The 24,845-nt window shown below is 39.4% G+C and overlaps 2 protein-coding genes across 2 annotated transcripts; both read left to right on the forward strand.

The window, feature by feature from the left end:
• Nucleotides 1–208: 208 nt before the first annotated feature.
• On the forward strand, nt 209–1,535 carry LOC141562586 (interferon lambda-3-like). Its single transcript, XM_074302590.1, has 5 exons — nt 209–385; nt 612–689; nt 851–994; nt 1,184–1,264; nt 1,440–1,535. Exons 1-5 carry the CDS (start codon nt 209–211, stop codon nt 1,533–1,535), a joined length of 576 nt encoding a protein of 191 aa, XP_074158691.1.
• A 17,477-nt stretch (nt 1,536–19,012) lies between these two features.
• LOC141562587 (interferon lambda-3-like) lies at nt 19,013–20,335 on the forward strand. Its single transcript, XM_074302591.1, has 5 exons — nt 19,013–19,189; nt 19,415–19,492; nt 19,651–19,794; nt 19,984–20,064; nt 20,240–20,335. Exons 1-5 carry the CDS (start codon nt 19,013–19,015, stop codon nt 20,333–20,335), a joined length of 576 nt encoding a protein of 191 aa, XP_074158692.1.
• The last annotated feature ends 4,510 nt before the right edge of the window (nt 20,336–24,845 follow it).

Here is a 24,845-nt window from a genome sequence, read left to right on the forward strand (position 1 = left end):
GCCTTGGGCTGGACCTTGCTCTTTCAGTTTTCCTTTCCTGGTACCCGCCCTTCTTACCTGCAGACACCTGGCCCCGCCCCTTTCGCAGCGGGATTTTTGGAATCTGTTTCCACTTTTCATACATCAGGGGAATCTCCGGCTCTGCCGCTTAAAAGTGCAGGGATGAAGCGGTCTCCTGCATCACTTGTCACCTCACTTCTCCAAGGCCATGAGGACTCCGCAGGCTCTCCCGCTGCTGCTTTGTGCCCTGATGTCAGGGGCAATTTCGAAGTCCCTGGCCCCGACTCCCAGCAGCCTTCCCCCCGAGAGGAGCTGCCAGATCAGCCACTTCAAGTCTCTTTCGCCTCGGGAGCTGGAAACCTTCAAGGTGGCCCAAAATGCCTACGTGAGTTCCTGGAGTAATTTTTGTACCCCACTCCTTCCATCCCTCACTTCCCGGGGTCTAACCTCGATCTCTTTTACTGGGCTCTAATACTCATCTCTCGCACTGAGACCTAACCTTCATCCTTCCTTCTTGAGCTGTCGCTTTCTCTGTTTCTAACCTCCGTTCTACATCGCAAGGATCTAGAAGGGTCACAAGCCTTTAACTCCTTCCTCTTCATCCCCCAAAGGAGAAGATCATGATTCAGACGGAGAGGAAATGTAGCTCCCGATTCTTCCACAGAAACTGGGACCTTCGGCAGCTGCCGGTAAGAAGGGGCGCTCCCCACCTCTCAGTCCCCCATCGCCTGCCTCCGAAATCTGTAGCCTCCCCATTTCTCTTCCCCCATCTGTGGGTCCTCCCCGTCTCCTTCCCCTGTCCCCTTCATCAGCCTCTCCCTCACATCGCCTCTCATCTCTCTCCTCACAGCCGTCCGTCCGGCCCCTGGTCTTACAGGCTGAGCTGAAATTGACTCTGGACGTCTTGAAAGCCGTAACCAAGCCTGAGCTGGACAGAGTTCTGGCTCAACCCCTACAAACGCTCAGCCACATCTACCAAGAGATCCAAAGCTGTGTGAGTACTGGAGGATGGGCGGGGCTCCCCTGGACCAATGGGCATGGAGCTGTTCCCTGTCTCTCAGGCGCCTCTGTCCCTTGCAGTGAGGCTGAGAGGCTGCAATACCTGGATTCCTCCCTCTCCCCCCACCCATCAAGTACCCGAGTTCCCCTTCTCTTTTATCAAGTCCACCCTCTCCCTACACAGGTTACTTCCAGGCCCTCTAAGGAACACAGGCCTCCAGGCCGCCTGAAGAATTGGCTGAACAAGCTCAGTGAGGCCAGAAAGGTGAGTCAGGAAAGCTTCAGATCTACGGAGGGCACCCGGGGATGGAGGGGAGGAGTCAGAGGGGACCCCAGAGCCTGGGCAGCAAGAGACTCTGCCCACCCCACCCCCACCCCGAGGGAGGAGCAGGACTCAGAATTCCCCAGAGGACCCTTACCCCTGTGTCTCTTCTCTTTAGGAGCCTCACAATTGCCTAGAAGCATCGATCATGCTCAATCTCTCCGGAATCCTGATCCAAGACCTCCGATGTGTAGCCTATGGGGACCTCTGTTGAAGATGCAGACTCAGCCTGAGGTCTGAGCTGGACTTTTGCACTCCAAACTTTATTTATGGACCAACACCCTTCTAATATATTTATTCCTTCCACTCCCCAACAACCACATACTTTATATGCCACAGGATAGTTTTGTGCTTTTGTATTTTTTTTTCTATATTTTGTTAAATAAATAAGAAAACACAAAAAAAATGAAGGCCTGTCTGTTGTTTTGTAGTTGTTTTCTGTGTGACAGTTTGTGGCTATAAGCTAGTGTGGTTGTGGATTTCTGTGTATCTGTGAGCAGGTGGGATTGTGGATTTGTGGGTTTGTGTGTGTAATTGAGGATCTGTGTATGGCTGTGAACAGGTAGGGTTATGGATTTGTGAGCACAGTTGTGGGTTTGTGTATATAGTCAAAAGGTCTGAGTATGGCCGTGAGCTGTTGGGATTGTGAGTCTGTCTATGTGTGTGTATGTAGTTGTAGGTTTGTGTATGGCTGTGAGCTGGTGGGATTATGGATTTGTATGTATGGCTATAATGTGGGAATGTGGGAATGTGTTCAGTGACCTGGATCTCAGTGTGGGTGCAGTCTGGGTCTCCTTTGACCTTTCTTGTGGGCTCCACTTTGCTGGGAAAGTAGTAGCTGGGATGGAAAATTAGATGATTGCATCGAATAGGGTCTCAAGTCAATCAATACTGGCTGACTCTGAGTGAGCCCCTTGGGCATAGGTGATAGGGACCGGGCAGTCAGGGTGTCCTCTTAGACGAACCAGCTGATTGCTGGAGTTGGGAGACCATTAGACATAAGGAGACTTCTTGATTCAGTGTCCTCCCATCAGAAAGAAGACAGTCCATGGGATTTGTGCAGAACAAAGACCTTATGGTATTTACACACTAATTTGGTTCTTCCTCTTCCCCAATCAGATCAATTGAAGATAGAGCATAAAGTAAGGGGGGAGCAGAAAAGAGTAATGACGGAAATGCTTATTAAATAACAAATTATTGCAGAGATTTCTGACCTTACCCAGAATATGGGCTACCTATCATGTCAAGTTGCAGTTGTTTCCCCATCCAAATAGAAAAACCTTTCAAAGAGATTCTAGTCCCAAGAAATCCAACCTCTCTGTTTTAGTCTGCCAAAACTGAGTAGAGGCAGACCCCCTTTTGTCAAGACTTCCCATGTAGGGGTAGTTTGGATAAGAGTGAAGTCCCTTTGTCTAATACTGAGTGATCCAATCAAGTTTCCCCATTCCCTCATTAGAATAAGCCCACCTCTCATTATAATATTCATTCTTCTCATTAATTGTTAACCTATCACAGTTATTGCCATCCTTAAGAACAACTAGTCTTCCAAGTGTATATGAGCATTGACTGGATTCTATAAGTGGTCTCTGGCACTCAGAAATGCTTCTGACCCAAAGGGCAAAGACCACTTTAAAATAATTAGCTGCTATATGTATATGTGTGTGTGTGTGGGGGGGTGAGTGTGAATATATATATCTGTGCTTACCAGTAGCTTACTTGGGAAAGGTGTAGGGAGAATAAAAGTGTAACCTACAGGGAACCAAAGGTAAACCCTCATGAATATTTTTTCAATGGTTATATATGCTTTCTTGAAATGAAAATTTTCTACATTTTGAATCTCTCTGATGTTCTGCTGGGCACATGTTTTGTTTTGTTTTTTACTTTCCTTTTTTGTCCTTTTTCTTTATGTTAAAATACATATTAAATCCAATATATATATTTATACAATATATGTATTTACACATATATTTATACAGTTATCTTGTTGCACAAGAAAAATTAGATCAAGAAGGAAGAAATAGAAAAACTGAGGAAGAAAACAAAATGCAAGCAAATAATGACAGAGAAAGTGAGAATGCTATGTTGGGGTCCATACTCTGCTCCCACAGTTCTCTCTCTAGTGTAGGTGGGTCTCTACATCACTGAACAAGTGGAACTGGTTTGAATCATCTCATTGTTGAAGAGAGCCACATCCATCAGAATTGATCATGGTATAGTCTTGTATAATTATCTCCTGGTTCTGCTCATTTCACTCAGCATTAGTTCATGTAAGTCTCTCCAAGTCTCTCTGAAATCATACTGCTGATCATTTCTTACAGAACACTCATATTCCATAACATTCAGATACCACAATTTATTCAGTCATTCTTTAATTGATGGCCATCCACTCAGTTTCCATTTTCTGGCCACTATGAAAAGAGCTGCCACAAACATTTTTGCAAATGTGGGTCCCTTTCCCTCCTTTATGATCTCTTTGGAATATAAGCCCAGTAGTAACACTGCTGAATCAAAGGATATGCACAGTTTATAATTTTTTGAGAATAGTTCCAAAGTGCTCTCCAGAATGGTTGGATTTGTCCACATTTCCAACAATATGGTAACAATATGGTATCAGTGTCCCAATTTTTCCAAATCCCCTTCACCATTCAACATCATCTTTTCCTGTCATCTTGGCTAATCTAGAGGTATGTAGTGTTATCTCAGAATTGTCTTAATTTGCTTTTCTCTGATCAATAGTGATTTGGAGCACCTTTTCATGTGACTGCAAATAATTTCAATTTCTTCATCTGAAAATTGTCTGTTCATATCCTTTGACCATTTATCACTTGAAGAATGACTTGAACTATTATAAATTTGAGTCAATTCTCTATATATTTTAAAAATAAGGCCTTTATCATATTCTTTGTATGTGAAGATGTTTTCCCAGTTTATTGCTTCCCTTCTAATCTTGTCTGCATTAGTTTTGTTTTATCCAATAACTTTTTAACTTAATTTAATGAAAATTATTTATTTTGTAATCAATAATGATCTTCAATTCTTTGGTCTTCTGTCCTCTTTCTAGATTTTAAAAAATTATTTTGTATTTAGGTCAATAAAAAAGATGTGCTAGCAATAATCTAATTATTAATTACCCAGAAGCTAAGTCTGTTGAACTTTTTATGTCATAGTAAGCAGGTAATAAGACATCATCAGAGTGAAAGTCACTGTATCCTATTATCTCTTTAGGAAGTGTGAAGGGTCCCTGATTAAATTGGAAGGGAATCCAAGCATTGGATACTTGAAAATCGGATATGACCTCGGTATCTCTGAGAAGACAAAGCCTGCTGCCTTTGATGAGAGCTAAGCAGTTCTAGGAAGAAGTTTGATTCCCAACTTTGTGAATCACAGCACTTTCACTTCTACCAGAGGAAAGGGCAGGGCCATAGTGGAGCCAGTGATTGATTTTTTCCCTCCCTCCATCATCAAGCCATGACTTTTTGCAGAGGCACTATTAATATAGGAGGATATGCCATAACCAATTCAAAATCTGGTTTAGCCCACAACTCCCTGGGTTGCTTCTGGACTCAGTCAGTCTTCCACCATGAAATGGCCTTTTTCACTCTAAATGTTTCACAGGTAGTCAGTAACCATTTATTAAATGCTTACTGGATTTCAGGCATTAAGCTCTAGAAATTAAAAAAAAAAAAAAAAAGGTAAGGAATAATCATCTGATGGATGAATTCATCACTGAATCTTTTTTTCAGGAAACACCAGTGCCACCCAAGCTGATTTTAAAATTTATTTTAATAGTATTTTATTTTTTCCAAATACATGCAAAGATAGTTTGGTTCCCCCCCCCCAAGTTGGGGTTAAGTGACTTGCCCAGGGTCACACAGCTAGGAAGTGTTAAGTGTCTGAGACCACATTTGAACTCCGGTCCTCCTGAATTCAAGGCTGGTGCTCTATCCACTTCACCACCTAGCTGCCCCGATAGTTTTTTTTTTAATTAAAATTTTTTATTTTCTCCAAAGAGATCTTAAAGGAGGGAAAGGACCCACAGGTTAAAAAAAATGTGTGTACTATCCCTTTTAGTAGTAGCAAAAAACTGGAAATTGAGTAGATGGATGCCCATCAATTGCAGAATGGCTGAATAAATTGTGGTATATAAATGTTATGGAATGTCATTGTTCTGTAAAAAATGACCAGCAGGATGATTTCAGAGACGTCTGGAGAGACTTACATGAACTGATGCTGAGGGAAGTAGAAGTAGGAGATCATTGTACACATTGATCAATTCTGATGGTAGTGGCTCTCTTCAACAATGAGATGACTCAAACCAGTTCCAATGATCTTGTGATAGAGAGAGCCATTTGCCCTCAGAGAAGGGACTGTGGGAATTGAGTGTGGATCACAACATAGTGTTTTCACTCTTTGTTTGTTGTTTACTTGCATTTTATTTTCTTAAAGTTTTTTTCCTTTTTATTATGCCCAAAAAGTTATCAAACTGTGTATATCCTTTGATCCAGCACTGCTACTACTGGGCTTATATCCCAAGGAAATAATACTAAAGAAGGGAAAGGGACCTGTATGTGCCAAAATGTTTGTGGCAGCCCTTTTTGAAGTGGCTAGAAACTGGAAAATGAATGGATGCCCCTTAATTGGAGAATGGTTGGGTAAATTATGGTATATAAATGTTATGGAATGTTATTGTTCTGTAAGAAATGACCAGCAGGATGAATACACGGAGGCTTGGAGAGACTGACAGGAACTGATGCTGAGTGAAATGAGCAGAACTGGGAGATCATTATACACTTCAACAACAATACTATATGAGGATGTATTCTGATGGAAGTGGATATCTTCAACATAGAGAAGATCTAATCCAGTTCCAATTGATCAATGATGGACAGATTCAGCTACACCCAGAGAAGGAACACTGGGATATGAATGTAAACTGTTTGCATTTTTTTTTTGCTCCCCAGCTTATTTTTACCTTCAGAATCCAATTCTTCCTTTGCAACAACAACAACAACAAAAATTTGGTTCTGCACACATATATTGTACCTAGGATATACTATAACATATTTAATATGTATAGGAGTGCCTGCCATCTAGGGGAGGGGGTGGAGGGAAGGATGTGAAAAATTCGGAACAGAAGGGAGTACAAGGGATAATGTTGTAAAAAATCTGTGCATATGTACTGTCAAAAAAAGTTATAATTATAAAATTAATTTAAAAAATAAATAAATAAAAGTTTTTTCTTTTTGATTTGATTTTTCTTGTGTGTGAAGCAAGATAATTGTATAAGTATGTATGCATATATTGAATTTAATGTATATTTTACATGCTTAACATATATTAGATTACTTGCCATCTAGGGGAGAGGATGGAGGAAACAGGGGGGGAAACTGAAACACAAGATTTTCAAGGGTTAATGTGGAAAAATAATCCAACCATATATTTTTTCTTTTTTTCCCCCAAGCATATATTTTTAAAAAGCTTTAATAAAAAACTTTTTATTTTCAAAATATATGCCTATCGTTTCAACAATGAGTTGATTTGGGCCATTTCCAATGATCTTGTGATAGAGACAGTCATTTGCACCTAGTGAAAGGACTGTGAGAAATCAGATTGCATCACAACATAGTGTTTTCACTCTTTTTGTTGTTGTTTGCTTGCATTTTGTTTTCTTTCATATTCTTTTCCTTTTTGATCTGGTTTTTCTTGTGCAGTATGATCATTGTGGAAATAAGTATAGAAAAATTACACATGTTTAACATATATTGGATTGCTTGCTGTGAGGGATGTAGAAGACTCTTATCCAAAATGATTACTCAGAAATCACTCAGTAGAAGGCAGAAAAGTTGTTTATTGAAAACCTCCAGAGGATGACCCGTCCCATCAAGAGATAAGAAAAAGAAAGCTCAAGGTAAGAGGGCTAAAGAAGTAGTAAAGATACATAGCTTTTCGACAAGAAATTACATCACAAGGAAGAGAGCATTGAGAAGGGGAGGAGGAGGCATCTAATTGGTTATTGCTATTTGGAGAGATTGGAACGGAAGGTTTCTCTTTCCTAAAAAACTCCTGATTTCTAGAAAATAGAAAATTAGTCCTTCAGGCTCAATCAAGCAGATAGTAGTCCAGCTAATAGACTAAGTATCGATAAATGTCAAATTCTGATAAATGTCATCAGCTCAGCTTAAGTAAATACGGTTATAGCTGGCCAAGGCTCAAGTAAATATGGGCCTGCACATATTATACAGGTCATAGGGGAAACACAGAAATAATGAAAATGAAATACAGAAAAAGAATTCACATATTCTTGTAAGTTCTTCACCTTATCTTGCTCTATTCCCCACATTTGCCATCTAGGGGAGGGGGTAAAGAAAAGGAAGGGAAGAAAATTTGAAACACGAGTTTTTGCAAGGGTAAATGTTGAAAATCATCTATGCATATGTTTTGCAAATAAAAGTTTTAATAACAAAAGAAAATAATTAAAAACATACATGCATAATTAGTATTAATATTCACCCTTGCAAAATGCAAAGATAACTTTCAACATTCACGTCTGTAAAATTTTGTCCAAATTTTTCTTCCTGTCTTCCCCTCTCTCCCGACCCAAGAGAGTAAGCAATCTGATACAGATTAAACATGAGCAATTTTCTAAACATATTTCCACATTTTTCATCTTTTCCAAGAAAAAACAGATAAAAAGGTAAAAAAAAAAAAATGAGAAAAAACAAGGAAACAAACAATAATAACAACAAAAAGATGAAAATAATCTCCTTTCATTCATATTCAGTCTTCATAGTTCTCTCTCTGGACGCACATGGTATTTTCTATCCCAAGTCTATTGGAATTGCCTGGAATCTGCGCATTATTTAGAAGAGCCAAATCCAGGACAGTTGACCATGACATAATCTTGTTGTTACTGTGTGCAGTGTTACTCCAGTTCTGCTCATTTCCCTTAGAATCAGTTCATAAGTCTTTCCAGATCAAATACTATTCAAATCAGATTCTAGCCCCTGACTCCCCAGGCTCTTTCCAGATTTCTTGCTTGGAGTACCTCCTGCCCATATTTTTAGCCACTCTCCCCTACTCCACTTTCCCTAGTTGTCTTCCCTCTTTAGAAGAGAAGCTTCCAGAGGGCAGGGACTTCCTTTTATTTTGTTTATATTTAGCACTAGGTCTGACACCTAGTAAACACTTAATAAATGTTATTTCCCCCCTAGCTATTGCTTTTTCTTTTAGTAATTTGGATTTTTTTCATATCTCTGTTGATAACTTGGTTTCTTTCCTTTGAGAACTGCCTGTTCATATCAATGGGCCACTTCTTAATAGGGGAAGAAATTCACCATTTTTCTTTACAATACTGTTCAGGATATACAATGATTCTTTTTGGAAAAAAAATAGATTGGTAACTTTTGTTTTAATATCACTTATGTTTTCCCATGTACCTTTCATCCTGTCCTTTCCAGAGAGTCATATATGAACATTTTTTTTTAAGAGAAAGGAAAAAAATCAAAAGTGATTATGGAATCACTTGAAAAATCTGACTGTGCAAGCATTGCTCTACACCCTTGGCCTCCCAGGCTTGTTCTTTGCAATGCTGGACTATTTTTTCATGATTGTGGCAGTTCTTTTCATTTACTCTGTGTTGTCAACCCAACAGGCCCTTTTAAGCTGCTCTGTCAGGCAGTGTACTAAGCACTGGGGATACAAAGAAAAACAAAAGACAGTCCTTCAAGGATCTCACAGTCTACTGACTATAGGGAACAAGAAGCAAATGACCAGCTAAAAATAAGCTAGTCACAAGTTGAATTAAAGATAATCAACAGAAGAAAAGCACCTGGTTTTAAGGAAAGGCTCCTTAGAGAAAGTGAGATTTTAGCTTTGACTTGAAGGAAGCCAGTCAAGCCAAGAAGCAGAGATGAGGAGGTAGAAAGTTCCAGACATGGGGAAGGATGCCCAATGAAAATGCCAGAGAACATAGATTACCTGCTTGAAAGAAGAGCAAGGAAAACTGTCAGTGGAAAACAAAGCAAAGGGAAGGGAGAAATATGTAGTAAGTCTAGAAAGGGAAGCAGACACCAGGTTAGGAAAGCCTTCAAACAGAGGATTTTATCATTGATCCTGGAGAAAACAGGAAACCTCAGATTCATTGTCCTTTAGTATATTTTTTCCTTGACTCTGCTTGTTTTAGTCTGCCTCCATTCATTTAAGTTATAAGGCAGTTAAAGTCCATTATATTCATGTACCATATTGTATTTAGCCATTCCATGATTAATGGGCAGGGACAGTTGGGTAGGGAAGCAGATAGAATATTTGGTTTGGAATCAGGAAGACTCATCATAAATTCATTTGAAATACCTACTGGCTGTGTGACCTCAAACAAGTCATTTACCTTGTTTGCCTTGTTTGCCTTTGTTCGTCTATAAAATGATCTGGAAAAGGAAATGGCAAACTGATATCTTTGCCAAGAAAAAAAAAAAAAACGCAAAATAGGGTCACAGAGAGTCAGAATGAAACATTTAACAAAAGTCAATGGACATTTATTTTGTTTCCAGTTATTTTTTACTACCAAAAAAAGTGAAAAGTAGCTGGATGGTATAGTAGTTAAAGTATGGTTCTTGGAGTCAGTAGGACCTGAGTTCAAATGTGACCAGACACTTAACACTTCCTAGCTATGTGACCCTAGGTAAGTCACTTAACCCTAACTTTTTCAAGAAAAAAAAAAAAGATGTAATATTTTGGTGTATATAAATCCTTATTTCATATCAATGAAATCTCTGGGGTATATGTCTAGCAATGGACTCTGGGTCAAAGAGCATGGACTAAAAGCTAAAAAGCTTAATTTGCATAAAACACAGTTGCTCTTTTAAATGGTTGTACTAATTCACAACTCCACCAACAATGCATTTATGTACTATCTAATACTTGTCCAAAAACTGACTTTTTCCAGTTGTTGTCATCTTTGACAGATCTCTGGAGAGGAAGTAAAACCTCAGAGTTGTTTTGAATTGCCTTCTACTTAAATAGTGATTTGAGGAATTTTCTTATGTGATTGTATTTATTTGTAATTTTTCTTCTGAGAACTGTGCACTGTTCTAAGAACTTTTGACCATGTATCTGTTGGAGAACTGTCTATTAAAGTTAAGTACACTGGTGGGGGTTGGTGAGCTATAGTTTTTGAAGAGCAAATCCATAGGCAGTTCTGTGAATCTGAAGTAGTAGCCACTTCCTTCTCCACCTTCCAACTTTTATTCCCAGCCTGAGATCTATCCTGATACCTGCAAGTACCAAATTGGGAAGAATCAACTAAAGAAGTGTAGATTCCATAGAAAGGAGATTACTGTGACATTTTTACTTTCTCGGGATGATGTCTACACAACAGGGTAGTAGCACAAGTCTTGAGGAGATTGGGTGACCCTGAAAACAACATCAAATTCAGATCTTTTCCATTAAGAGATGTTGGGTTTTCTCTTTCTGCACTGGTTTATTTAGCATTTTATGTGTGTTTTCTACATGATCAAATAAAAGTCACCTCATCCCTACAGTTCATATTATACATTAAATATCTGTATGAGTTGGGGACTGTATACATTTAGAGAAACTGAGTCATGGGCTATGATTTATTTTGGAGTCTTTCCTGGATTAATTCCAGGAATGTGTGTGGGGAAGATTAAAGAAAAGAAAGTGAATTCTTTGGAGTTCTTCAGAATAGGAATATTTCATGTGAGTTTATAATTTTCATGGGGGAGTGAGGAAAGGGTTCACATGTTACAAATACACATGAAGATTAAATTATTTAAAATTAGGAAAAGATATAATGGGCAATTAAAGTAGTTTCCTCAATTTGAGTTATTGACATCCCCAAATAGAAAATGGATGAAGGAACAGATATTGACTCAGATAATAACAGTTTCTTACAGAAGTTTAGCCTCTGTAAATCAAAGGAGTCTATAAACCACTTGAGTCCATCTCATTGTCTGATCTATTTGCCAAGTAGAGAGATGTAGTAGCTAAGGGCAGTGCCAATTTTACAATAGAAAAGTGTAAAATGGTAAGGAAGAGTTTGAACAGTATCAATTCAGCAAAGCAAAGAAATTTCAAGAAAGCTTGGCAAGATATTGGCAACTAAAAACATTCATCCTGAGGACATTTAAAGATAAAAGTGGAAGATAACAAAAGATTAAAGTTGAGAGAGAGGTACATATTTTCATGTAACACTTATTGACTGTGTGTGACACTTGGTGAGTACTCCATGTGTCAACTGGGCCACAGCAGCTAGGTAAGAAGTCTAAGTCATCAATTTTAGTGTCATCATCCTGTGAAACCCCCATCAAATCAGTATCCCTTGATTCATCGGGGGAAGGGAGAGGACAGCATATTTGAATGGTCCACCAGATGGTGCTATATTCAAGTCACCAACCAAGTGGTCTCATCAGGGTCTCTTTGGCACCAAGCCTCCCCTACTGCACCAAGCAGTCTGGCTCTAAACAAATGGGCAAGTAAGCCAAAACAAAACTTGACCAAAAGTTGGATCTATTCTGAATAGATTCTGAATTTAAATTAGAGAATTATGAAATATTAAAACATTAAAATCTGAAATCATTGGTCTTCACAGAACTCAAAGTCCTCCAACCCTTCTCCTGGACTTTAGTTTATCAGCTGAAACATCCTCTTTTCTCTCAATTCATAACACTATGGCCACATAACAAAAAATGTAGGGAAAAGGATTCAGAGTGCTGTCTTGATTTTAACCCCATTTAGATTCCCAAACTTTCTTTTCATTGCCTTTATTGCCTTTTTTTTTTTTTTTTGAGTTGTCAGAGGGATAATTTCAAAAAACTTGTATTCTGATCCTGCAGGTCATGGGAAAGACCAAGTATGTATTTGTGGGAAATATTGGGGAGGGAAGTTGTATGTCTGAGACCCCACTTCCTCAACAGAACTATGATTAGTGGAAGATGGGGAAAGAGAGGTTGGTAGATGGGTGTTGGTATCTCTTTCCCGACCAAAGGGATTTTCAAAAGTTGAACCTTCTAGCCACTAGTCTGTCATTACCATGGGTCTTGATTATTCCAACTGCTGTAGTTGTCTAATTTGGTGGGCCCAGTTCTCCCAGGACAGCCCTGATTATAGCAAGTCCCTTCAACCTGCCCCTCTCCCCACATCTTCAAAGGGTATCAGGAAATATCTCTTGAGATCAAAGGGGAACACAAGGGAGAAAATCAATTTTATGCCAAAGCAACAGTCTCTCTTCCTTTCTCCAATGTTAGGCTTGCCCTCTTGTCATGGAGATCTAATTTTTTTTTTCTTTTTTTTTATTTATTTAATTTAATTTTTAAAAATTTTTAAATTTTATAATTATAAAATTTTTGACAGTAAAAATGCATGAGTAATTTTTTATAACATTATCCTTTGTATTAATTTTTCCAAATTTTCCCCTCCCTCCCTCTACTTTTTTTTTTTTTCATTTTTATTTTATAATTATAACATTTTTTTGACAGTACATATGCATGGGTAATTTTTTACAACATTATCCCTTGCACTTACTTCTATTCAGATTTTTTCCCTTCCTCCCCCAACCCCCTCCCCCAGATGGCAATCAGTCTTATATATGTTAAATATATTACAGTATATTCTAGATACAATATATGTGTGTAGAACCGAATTTCTTGTTGCACAGGAAGAATTGGATTCAGAAGGTAAAAATAACAGTTTACATTCATTTCCCAGTGTTCCTTTCCCGGATGTAGCTGGTTCTGTCCATCATTAATCAATTGGAATTGGATTAGCTCTTCTCTATGTTGAAGAAATCCACTTCCATCAGCATACATCCTCGTACAGTATCATTGTTGAAGTGTATAATGATCTTCTGGTTCTGCTCGTTTCACTCAGCATCAGTTGATGTAAGTCTCTCCAAGCCTCTCTGTATTTCTCCTGTTGGTCATTTCTTATAGAACAATAATATTCCATAACATTCATATACCATAGTTTACCCAACCATTCTCCAATTGATGGACATCCATTCATCTTCCAGCTTCTAGCCACTATGAAAAGGGCTGCCACAAACATTTTGGCACATACAGGTCCCTTTCCCTTCTTTAGTAGTTCCTTGGGGTATAAGCCCAGTAGTAGTATGGCTGGGTCAAAGGGTATGCACATTTTGATAACTTTTTGAGCATAATTCCAGATTGCTCTCCAGAATGGTTGGATTCTTTCACAACTCCACCAACAATGCATCAGTGTCCCAGTGTTCCCACAGCCCCTCCAACATTCATCATTATTTGTTCCTGTCATCTCAGCCAATCTGACAGGTGTGTAATGATACCTCAGAGTTATCTTAATTTGCATTTCTCTGATCAATAGTGATTTGGAACACTCTTTCATATGAGTGGAAATAGTTTTAATTTCATCATCTGAAAATTGTCTGTTCATATCCTTTGACCATTTATCAATTGGAGAATGGCTTGATTTCTTATAAATTAAAGTTAATTCTCTGTATATTTTGGAGATGAGGCCTTTATCAGAACCTTTAACTGTAAAAAATTTTTCCCAATTTGTTACTTCCCTTCTAATCTTGTTTGCATTAGTTTTGTTTGTGCAGAAACTTTTTAATTTGGTGTAATCAAAATGTTCTATTTTGTGATCAATAATGGTCTCTAGTTCTCCCTTGGACACAAACTCCTTCCTCCTCCACAAGTCTGAGAGGTAAACCATCCCATGTTCCTCCAATTTATTTATGATTTCGTTTTTTATGCCTAAATCTTGGACCCATTTTGATCTAATCTTAGTATGTGGTGTTAAATGTGGGTCCATGCCTAGTTTCTGCCATACTAATTTCCAGTTTTCCCAGCAGTTTTTGTCAAATAATGAATTCTTATCCCAAAATTTGGGATCTTTGGGTTTGTCAAAGATTAGATTGCTATTTTTATTCACTATCTTGCCCTGTGAACCTAACCTATGCCACTGATCAACTAGTCTATTTCTTAGCCAATACCAAATGGTTCTGGTGACTGTTGCTTTATAATATAGCTTTAAATCAGGTACACTTAGACCACCTTCCTCTGGCTTTTTTTTCATTAGTTCCCTTGCAATTCTCGACCTTTTATTCTTCCATATGAATTTTGTTGTTGTTTTTTCTAGGTCATTAAAATAGTTTCTTGGGAGTCTGATTGGTATAGCACTAAATAAATAGATTAGTTTGGGGAGTATTGTCATCTTTATTATATTCTCTCGGCCTATCCAAGAACACTGAATGTCTTTCCAATTATTTAAATCTGACTTTATTTTTGTGGCAAGTGTTTTGTAATTTTGCTCATATAATTCCTGACTCTCCTTTGGTAGATATATTCCCAAATATTTTATACTATCGACTGTTATTTTGAATGGAATTTCTCTTTGTATCTCTTGCTGTTGGATTGTGTTGGTAATGTATAAAAATCCTGAGGATTTATGTGGATTTATTTTGTATCCTGCGACTTTGCTAAAATTCTGAATTATTTCTAATAGCTTTTTAGCAGAGTCTTTGGGGTTCTCTAAGTATACCATCATGTCATCTGCGAAAAGTGACAATTTGATTTCTTCATTTCCTACTCTAATTCCTTGAATCTCTTTCTCGGCTCTTATTGCCGAAGCTAGAGTTTCTAGTACTATATTGAATAGTAATGGTGATAGTGGGCAACCTTGTTTCACTCCTGATCTTACAGGGAAAGGTTCTAGTTTATCACCATTACATATGATGTTTACTGAAGGTTTTAAATATATGCTCCTTATTATTTTAAGGAATAGTCCATTTATTCCTATACTCTCAAGCGTTTTTAGTAGGAATGGATGTTGGATTTTATCAAATGCCTTTTCTGCATCTATTGAGATGATCATATGGTTTTTATTAATTTGATTATTAATATGGTCAATTATATTAATAGTTTTCCTAATATTAAACCAGCCCTGCATTCCTGGTATAAATCCCACTTGGTCATAGTGCATTATCCTGGGGATGATTTTCTGAAGTCTATTTGCTAATATCTTATTTAAGATTTTAGCATCAATATTCATTAAGGAAATTGGTCTATAGTTTTCTTTCTCAGTTTTTGATCTACCTGGTTTAGGTATCAGTACCATGTCTGTGTCATAGAAGGAATTTGGTAGGACTCCTTCAATCCCTATTTTTTCAAATAGTTTACATAGCATTGGAGTTAGTTGTTCTTTAAATGTTTGGTAGAATTCACCTGTAAATCCATCTGGTCCTGGGGACTTTTTCTTAGGAAGTTGGTTAATAGCTTGGTCTATTTCTTTTTCTGAGATGGGACTATTTAGACTACTTACTTCTTCCTCTGTTAATCTGGGCAAGCTATATTTTTGGAGGTATTCTTCCATTTCATTTAAGTTATCGAATTTATCGGCATAAAGTTGAGCAAAGTAGCTCCTAACTATTGTTCTAATTTCCTCTTCATTAGTGGTGAGTTCACCCTTTTCATTTTCAAGACTATCAATTTGCTTTTTCTCTTTCCTTTTTTTAATCAGGTTTACTAAGGGTTTGTCTATTTTGTTGGTTTTTTCATAAAACCAACTCTTAGTTTTATTAATTAATTCAATAGTTTTTTTACTTTCAATTTTATTAATCTCACCTTTTATTTTTTGAATTTCAAGTTTTGTGTTTGTCTGGGGGATTTTAATTTGTTCCTTTTCTAGCAATTTTAGTTGTAAGCCCAGTTCGTTGGCCCTCTCTTTCTCTATTTTATGCAAGTAGGCCTGTAGAGATATAAAACTTCCCCTTATTACTGCTTTGGCTGTATCCCACACATTTTGGTATGATGTCTCATTATTGTCATTTTCTTGGGTGAAGTTATTAATTATGTCTATGATTTGCTGTTTTACCCAATCATTCTTTAGTATAAGATTATTTAGTTTCCAATTATTTTTTGGTCTATTTTCCCCTGGCTTTTTATTAAATGTTATTTTGATTGCATTATGGTCTGAAAAGGATGCATTTACTATTTCTGCCTTGCTGCATTTGATTTTGAGGTTTTTATGCCCTAGTATATGATCAATTTTTGTATAGGTTCCATGAACTGCTGAGAAGAAAGTATATTCCTTTCTGTCTCCATTTAGCTTTCGCCAAAGATCTATCATATCAAACTTTTCTAGTATTCTATTTACCTCTTTGACTTCTTTCTTATTTATTTTGTGGTTTGATTTATCTAATTCTGAGAGTGCAAGGTTGAGATCTCCTGCTATTATAGTTTTGCTATCTATTTCCTCTTGCAGCTCTCTTAATTTCTCTTTTAAGAATTTAGATGCTGCACCACTTGGTGCATACATGTTTAATATTGATACTGCTTCACTATTGATGCTGCCCTTTAGCAGGATATAATGCCCTTCCTTATCTCTTTTAATTAGATCGATTTTTGTTTTTGCTTGATCTGAGATGAGGATGGTTACTCCTGCTTTTTTTGCTTTTGCCTGAAGCATAATAGATTCTGCTCCACCCTTTTACTTTTAGTTTGAATGTCTCACCCTGTTTCAGGTGTGTTTCCTGTAAACAACATATAGTAGGACTCTGACTTTTAATCCAGTCTGCTAACTGCTTCCTCTTTATGAGGCAGTTTGCCCCATTCACATTTATGGTTAGAAGGACTAATTCTATATTGCTTGCCATCCTATTAACCCCTGCTTATGCTTTTCCCCTTTCCTTCCCTTTTACCCTCCTATCCAGTATTAAACTGGTGAACACCACTTGCTTTTCACAGCCCTCCCTTTTTAGGATCCCTCCCCCACCTTAAAGATCCTCCCCTTATTTTACCCCTTTTCCTCGAAATTACTGTATTCCCTTGCCCTTAGCTTACTCCTTCCCTTTCACTTTTCAATGAAGTGGAAGAAGTTTCACCATAAATCGAATATGTCTATTGATACACGCTATGTTCATCTCCCTCCTTTCTTTCTCTCAGATATAATAGGTTACCTTTGCCTCTTCATGAGATGTAGTACCACCACTTTACACTTTTTTATGATATAATCTCCTTTCCACCTCTAGTTGCTAAGACAAATTGTACATATGTTCTTTACATATTTTTTTGACAGAAGTATAGTTCTCAAGATTTCTTTTTACCTTTTTAGAAATCTCTTGAGTTCTGTATTTGAAGATCAAACCTTTTATGTAGGTCTGGTTTTTTCATCAAAAATAGATGGAATTCATTTATTTCGTTAAATGTCCATCTTCTTCCCTGGAAAACGATGCTCATTCTTGCTGGGTAAGTTATTCTTGGCTGCATACCAAGTTCCTTAGCCTTTCGGAATATCATGATCCAGGCCCTTCGTTCTTTTAATGTGGACGCTGCTAGATCCTGGGTTAATGGAGCTCTAATTCAACAATATATTATCCCACAGCACTGTGATGATGTTTCTCCACACTCATGGGGATGTTGTTGATGAGCAAAGCTCCTCCCTCTTTTCCATCCTCAAACAGTCAAACCCAAAGGCACTGTGTGGGCCACAGGTTAAATCTTTTCACTCTCAAGGATAGTAGAGATGCCATATCTGGACTCTAACAACATAGGCCCAGATGTGCTAAAAGAGGGGAAGATATTTGGCTAAAGAGTCACTGGGTAGAGGGACAGCTCAATGGCAGTAGATAGAGCACCGGCCCTGAAGTGAGGATGACCTGAGTTAAAATCCAGCCTCAGACACTTATCACTTCCTAATTGACTCAAGTCAATTAATACCAAATGTAACTCCTGTGGACTGTGTGTGACACTTCGTGAGTGTGCCATGTGTCACCTGGATCACAGCAGCTGTGTAAGAAGTCTAAGTCATCAATTTTAGTGTCATCATCCTGAAAACCCCCAGAAAATCAGTGTCCCTTGATTCATTGGGGGGGAGGGGAGAGGGAGGATCCAGCCTCAGACACTTACCACTTCCTACTTGTGTGGGCAAGTCAATTAATACCAAATGCCTCTGTAAAAAGGGAAAAGTTAATTAAGAATCTTGGGTAAAGCAGAGGAAAGATGTGGAGGAAATTGATAGGTTAAGAAAAGGGAGAAGGAGGAAGTTGAGAGTGAAAGATTGGAAAGGAGACAGAGGAAAAAGAGAGAGATGCGCTGGAGGAGGAGGAGTGGCAGAGACAGATCCAAGGGAGAAAGTAGGGGGGGGGGAAAGTGGGGGTGATGGGTACCGGGGAGGCGGTGTGTCCTCTTAGAGCAGCCAGCTGGATGCTGGGGTTGGGAGAGCCAGTCAAGTTATAACTCCCAGGTGCTGGAATCCCATTGCCCACCCCTGCCCCTTATCTCTTCCTGGCCAGGTTTTCCCCTTCCCACAAGGGAAGAAAGAAGGGGCGAAAAAAAGGAGGGGATGTGTGGACAGGGACAGGCTGGAGGTCTGAAAGGGGAGATGAGCCGGAAAGAGGCCAGGAGAAGGGAAGGTGCGCCCCAACCTGAGCGAGCGCAGGAGCTGCTGCTTTTGTGGAACCACTGGCTACAAGAGCCGCTTGCTGTCAGTCTGCCTTGGGCTGGACCTTGCTCTTTCAGTTTTCCTTTCCTGGTACCCGCCCTTCTTACCTGCAGACACCTGGCCCCGCCCCTTTCGCAGCGGGATTTTTGGAATCTGTTTCCACTTTTCATACATCAGGGGAATCTCCGGCTCGGCCGCTTAAAACTGCAGGGATGAAGCGGTCTCCTGCATCACTTGCCACCTCCCTTCTCCAAGGCCATGAGGACTCCGCAGACTCTCTCGCTGCTGCTTTGTGCCCTGATGTCAGGGGCGATTTCGAAGTCCCTGGCCCCGACTCCCAGCAGCCTTCCCCCCGAGAGGAGCTGCCAGATCAGCCACTTCAAGTCTCTTTCGCCTCGGGAGCTGGAAACCTTCAAGGTGGCCCAGAATGCCTACGTGAGTTCCTGGAGTGATTTTTGTACCCCACTCCTCCCATCCCTCACTTCCCGGGGTCTAACCTCGATCTCTTTTACTGGGCTCTAATACTCATCTCTCGCACTGAGATCTAACCTTCATCCTTCCTTCTTGAGCTGTCGCTTTCTCTGTTCTAACCTCCGTCCTACATCGCAAGGATCTAGAAGGGTCACAAGCCTTTAACTCCTTCCTCTTCATCCCCCAAAGGAGAAGATCATGATTCAGACGGAGAGGAAATGTAGCTCCCGATTCTTCCACAGAAACTGGGACCTTCGGCAGCTGCCGGTAAGAAGGGGCGCTCCCCACCTCTCAGTCCCCCATCGCCTGTCTCCGAAATCTGTAGCCTCCCCATTTCTCTTCCCCCATCTGTGGGTCCTCCCCGCCTTCCCCTGTCCCCTTCATTAGCCTCTCCCTCACATCGCCTCTCATCTCTCCCCTCACAGCCGTCCGTCCGGCCCCTGGTCTTACAGGCTGAGCTGAAATTGACTCTGGACGTCTTGAAAGCCGTAACCAAGCCTGAGCTGGACAGAGTTCTGGCTCAACCCCTACAAACGCTCAGCCACATCTACCAAGAGATCCAAAGCTGTGTGAGTACTGGAGGATGGGCGGGGCTCCCCTGGACCAATGGGCATGGAGCTGTTCCCTGTCTCTCAGGCGCCTCTGTCCCTTGCAGTGAGGCTGAGAGGCTGCAATACCTGGATTCCTCCCTCTCCCCCCACCCATCAAGTACCCGAGTTCCCCTTCTCTTTTATCAAGTCCACCCTCTCCCTACACAGGTTACTTCCAGGCCCTCTAAGGAACACAGGCCTCCAGGCCGCCTGAAGAATTGGCTGAACAAGCTCAGTGAGGCCAGAAAGGTGAGTCAGGAAAGCTTCAGATCTACGGAGGGCACCCGGGGATGGAGGGGAGAAGTCAGAGGGGACCCCAGAGCCTGGGCAGCAAGAGACTCTGCCCACCCCACCCCCACCCCGAGAGAGGAGCAGGACTCAGAATTCCCCAGAGGACCCTTACCCCTGTGTCTCTTCTCTTCAGGAGCCTCACAATTGCCTAGAAGCATCGATCATGCTCAATCTCTTCAGACTCCTGACCCAAGACCTCCGATGTGTAGCCTATGGGGACCTCTGTTGAAGATGCAGACCCAGCCTGAAGTCTGAGCCTGGACTTTTGCACTCCAAACTTTATTTATGGACCAATACCCTTCTAGTATATTTATTCCCTCCATCCCAACAACCACATACTTTATATGCCAGAGGATAGTTTTGTACTTTTGTATTTTTCTATATTTTGTTAAATAAATAAGAAAACACAAAGAAATTGAAGGCCTGTCTGTTGTTTTGTAGTTGTTTTCTGTGTTACAGTTTATGGCTATAAGCAAGTGTGATTGTGGGTTTTTTTGTGTAGCTGTGAGCAGGCAGGATTGTGAGTGTTTATATGTGTATGTAGTTGTAGGTTTGGGTATGGCTGTGAGCTGGTGGGATTATGGATTTGTATGTATGGCTATAAGGGGGAATGGGGGAATGTGTTCAGTGACCTGTATCTCAGTGTGGGTGCAGTCTGGGTCTCCTTTGACCTTGTGTGTGGGCTGCACTTAGCTGGGAAGATAGTACCTGGGATGGAAAATTAGATGATTGCATCGAATAGGGTCTCTAGAAAATCAATACTGGCTGACTCTGAGTGAGCCCCTTGGGCATAGGTAATAGGGACCGGGCAGTCAGGGTGCCCTCTTAGACGAACCAGCTGGATGCTGGGGTTGGGAGACCATTAGACATAAGGAGACTTCTTGATTCAGTGTCCTCCCATCAGAAAGAAGACAGTCCATGGGATTTGTGCATATTGCCTCCCTTGCAGAACAAAGACCTTATGGTATTTACACATAACTTGGTTCTTCCTCTTCCCCAATCAGATCAATTGAAGATAGAGCATAAAGTAAGGGGGGAGCAGAAAACAGGGTAATGAGGGAAATGCTTATTAAATAACAAATTAATGCAGAGATTTCTGACCTTACCCAGAATATGGACTACCTATCATGTCAAGTTGCAGTTGTTTCCCCATCCAAATAGAAAAACCTTTCAAAGAGATTCTAGTCCCAAGAAATCCAACCTTCTCTGTTTTAGTCTGCCAAAACTGAGTAGAGGCAGACCCCCTTTTGTCAAGACTTCCCATGTAGAGGTAGTTTGGATAAGAGTGAAGTCCCTTTGTCTAAGACCAAGTGATCCAATCAAGTTCCCCCATTCTCTCATTAGAATAAGCCCACCTCTCATTATAATATTCATTCTTCTCATTAATTGTTTCCTATCACAGTTATTGCCATCATTAAGAACAACTAGTCTTCCAAGTTTATATGAGCATTGATTCAGTTCCATGAGCAGTCTTTGGCACTCAGTAATGCCACTGACCCAAATGTGAAAGGCCACTTTTAAATCATTAGTTGTTTTATATATGTGTGTATTGGGGGGGGAGTGGGGGTGTGAATATATACATATATATATATATATCTATATATATATATATATCTATATATATCTATCTTGATTGACAGTAGCTTACTTGGGAGAGGTGAAGGGAGAATAAAAGTGTAACCTATAGGGAAACAAAGATAAACCCTCATGAATATATTTTCTATTGTTATATATGCCTTTTCGAAATGAAAATGTATTATTCTATATTTTGAATCCTCACTGATGTTCTGCTGAGTACATGACAATGTGTTTTTTCTTTTTCTGTCCTTTTTCTTTTTTAAGTTAAAGTACATGTTAAATCCGATATATGTGTACATATTTATACTGTTATCTTGCTACACAAGAAAAATCAGATCAAGAGGGAAGAAAAAGAAAAACTGAGAAAGAAAACAAAATGCAAGCAAATAACAACAGAGAGAGTGAGAATGCTATGCTGTGGTCCATACTCTGCTCCCACAGTCTTCTCTCTAGTGTAGATGGGTTCTCTTCATCACTGAACAAGTGGAACTGGTTTGAATCATCTCATTGTTGAAGAGAGCCAGGTCCATCAGAATTGATCATCCAATAATCTTGTTGTTGCCATGTATGATGATCTCCTGGTTCTGCTCATTTTTCCCAGCATCAGTTCATGTAAGTCTCTCCAAGCCTCTCTGGCATCAACTTGGTGGTCGTTTCTTGCAGAACAATAATATTCCAAAACATTCATACACCATAAATTATTCAGCCATTCTCCACCTGACGCACATCTGCTCAGTTTCCAGTTTCTTCCCACTATGAAAGGGCTGTCCCAAACCTTTTTGCACACGTGGGTCTCTTTTCCTCCTTTAAGCCCTCCTTGGGATATAAGTCCAGTAGAAACACTGCTGGGTCAAAGAATATGCACAGTTTGATAACTTTTGGACCATAGATCCTAATTTTTCTCCAGAATGGTTACATTTATTTACAGTTCCACCAACAATGCTTCAGTGTCCCAGTTTCCCACATCCCCTCCAACATTCATCATTATCTTTTCCTGTCATCTTAGCAAATCTGAGAGGTGTGTAGAGGTATCTCAGAGTCATCTTAATTTGCTTTTCTCTGATCAATTGTGATTTGGAGTACCTTTTTATGTGACTAGAAATAGTTTTAATTTTTTCATCTGAAAATTGTTCATATCCTTTGACCATTTATCAATAGAGGAATGGCTTGAACTATTATAAATTTGAGTCAATTCTCTATATATTTTAGAAATGAGGCCTTTATCAGAACTTTTGGATGTAAAAATATTTTCCCAATTTATTGATTCCCTTCTAATCTTATGATCGATTTTCTCTTTCTGTATTGGTTTATTCACTTCTACAGGTCTTTAGCATCTTATCTGTGTTTTCTACATGATGAAATACAAGTTGCCTCATCCCTAAAGTTTATATTATACATTAAATATCTCTATGAGTTGGGGGCTGTATTGCCTACATTTAGAGGAAATGAGTCATGGGCTATGTTTTATTTTGGAGTTTTTCCTGAATTAAATCTGGATGTCTGGGGTAAGATTAAAGTAAAGAAACTGATTTCTTTGGAGTCCTTCAGATTAGTTATATGTAGATTAAATCATTTAAAATTAGGAAAAAATATGATGGGCAATCAAAGCAGTCTTCCCCATTGAAAAGAGTTATTGACATCCCCAAATAGAAAATGGATGGAGGAACAGATATTGACTCAGATAATAACACATTGTTTTAGAAGTTTAGCCTGTGTAAATCAAAGGAGTCAACAAACCACTTGAGTCAGCAAATGTTTGAGCTATTTGCCAAGTGGAGAGATGTAGTAGCTAAGGAATGTATCATTTTTACAACAGAAAACTGTAAAATGGTAAGGAAGAGTTTGAACAGTATCAATTCAGCAAAGCAAAGAAATTTCAAGAAAGCTTGGCAAGATATTGGCAACTAAAAACATTCATCCTGAGGACATTTAAAGATAAAAGTGGAAGATAACAAAAGATTAAAGTTGAGAGAGAGGTACATATTTTCATGTAACACTTATTGACTGTGTGTGACACTTGGTGAGTACTCCATGTGTCAACTGGGCCACAGCAGCTAGGTAAGAAGTCTAAGTCATCAATTTTAGTGTCATCATCCTGTGAAACCCCCATCAAATCAGTATCCCTTGATTCATTGGGGGAAGGGAGAGGACAGCATATTTGAATTGTCCACCAGATGGTGCTATATTCAAGTCACCAACCAAGTGGTCTCATCAGGGTCTCTTTGGCACCAAGCCTCCCCTACTGCACCAAGCAGTCTGGCTCTAAACAAATGGGCAAGTAAGCCAAAACAAAACTTGACCAAAAGTTGGATCTATTCTGAATAGATTCTGAATTTAAATTAGAGAATTATGAATTATTAAAACATTAAAATCTGAAATCATTGGTCTTTAAAGAACTCAAAGTCCTCCAACCCTTCTCCTAGACTTTAGTTTATCAGCTGAAACATCCTCTTTTCTCTTAATTCATAACACTATGGCCACATAACAAAAAATGTAGGGAAAAGGATTCAGAGTGCTGTCTTGATTTTAACCCCATTTAGATTCCCAAACTTTCTTTTCATTGCCTTTATTGCCATTTTTTTTTGAGTTGTCAGAGGGATAATTTCAAAAAACTTGTATTCTGATCCTGCAGGTCATAGGAAAGACCAAGTGTGTATTTGTGGGAAATATTGGGAAAGGGAGTTGTATGTCTGAGACCTCACCTCAGGGACAGAACTATGATCAGTGGAAGGTGTGGAAAGAGAAGGTGGTAGATGGGTGTTGGTATCTCTTTCCTGAACAAAGGGATTTTCAAAAGCTGAACATTCTAGCCACTAGTCTGTCATTATCATGGCTCCTGATTGTTCCAACTGCTGTAGCTGTCCAATCTGGTAGTCCAGCTTTGCCAGGACAATCCTGATTATAGCAAGTCCCTTCAACCTGCCCCACTCCCCACATCTTCAAAGGGTATCAGGAAATGTCTCTTGAGATCAAAGGGAAACATAAGGGAGAAAGTAAATTTTAGGTAAAACCACCAGTCTCCCTTCCTTTCTCCAATGTTAGGCTTACCTTCTTGTCATGGAACTCTAATTCAACAAGATATTATACCACAGCAGTGTAATGTTGTTTCCTCACACTCATGGACATGTTATTGGTGAGCAATGCTCCTCCCTCTTTTCTAT

This window comes from Sminthopsis crassicaudata, chromosome 3 (genome assembly GCF_048593235.1).
Source record: "Sminthopsis crassicaudata isolate SCR6 chromosome 3, ASM4859323v1, whole genome shotgun sequence".
Classification (NCBI taxonomy): Eukaryota; Metazoa; Chordata; class Mammalia; order Dasyuromorphia; family Dasyuridae; genus Sminthopsis; species Sminthopsis crassicaudata.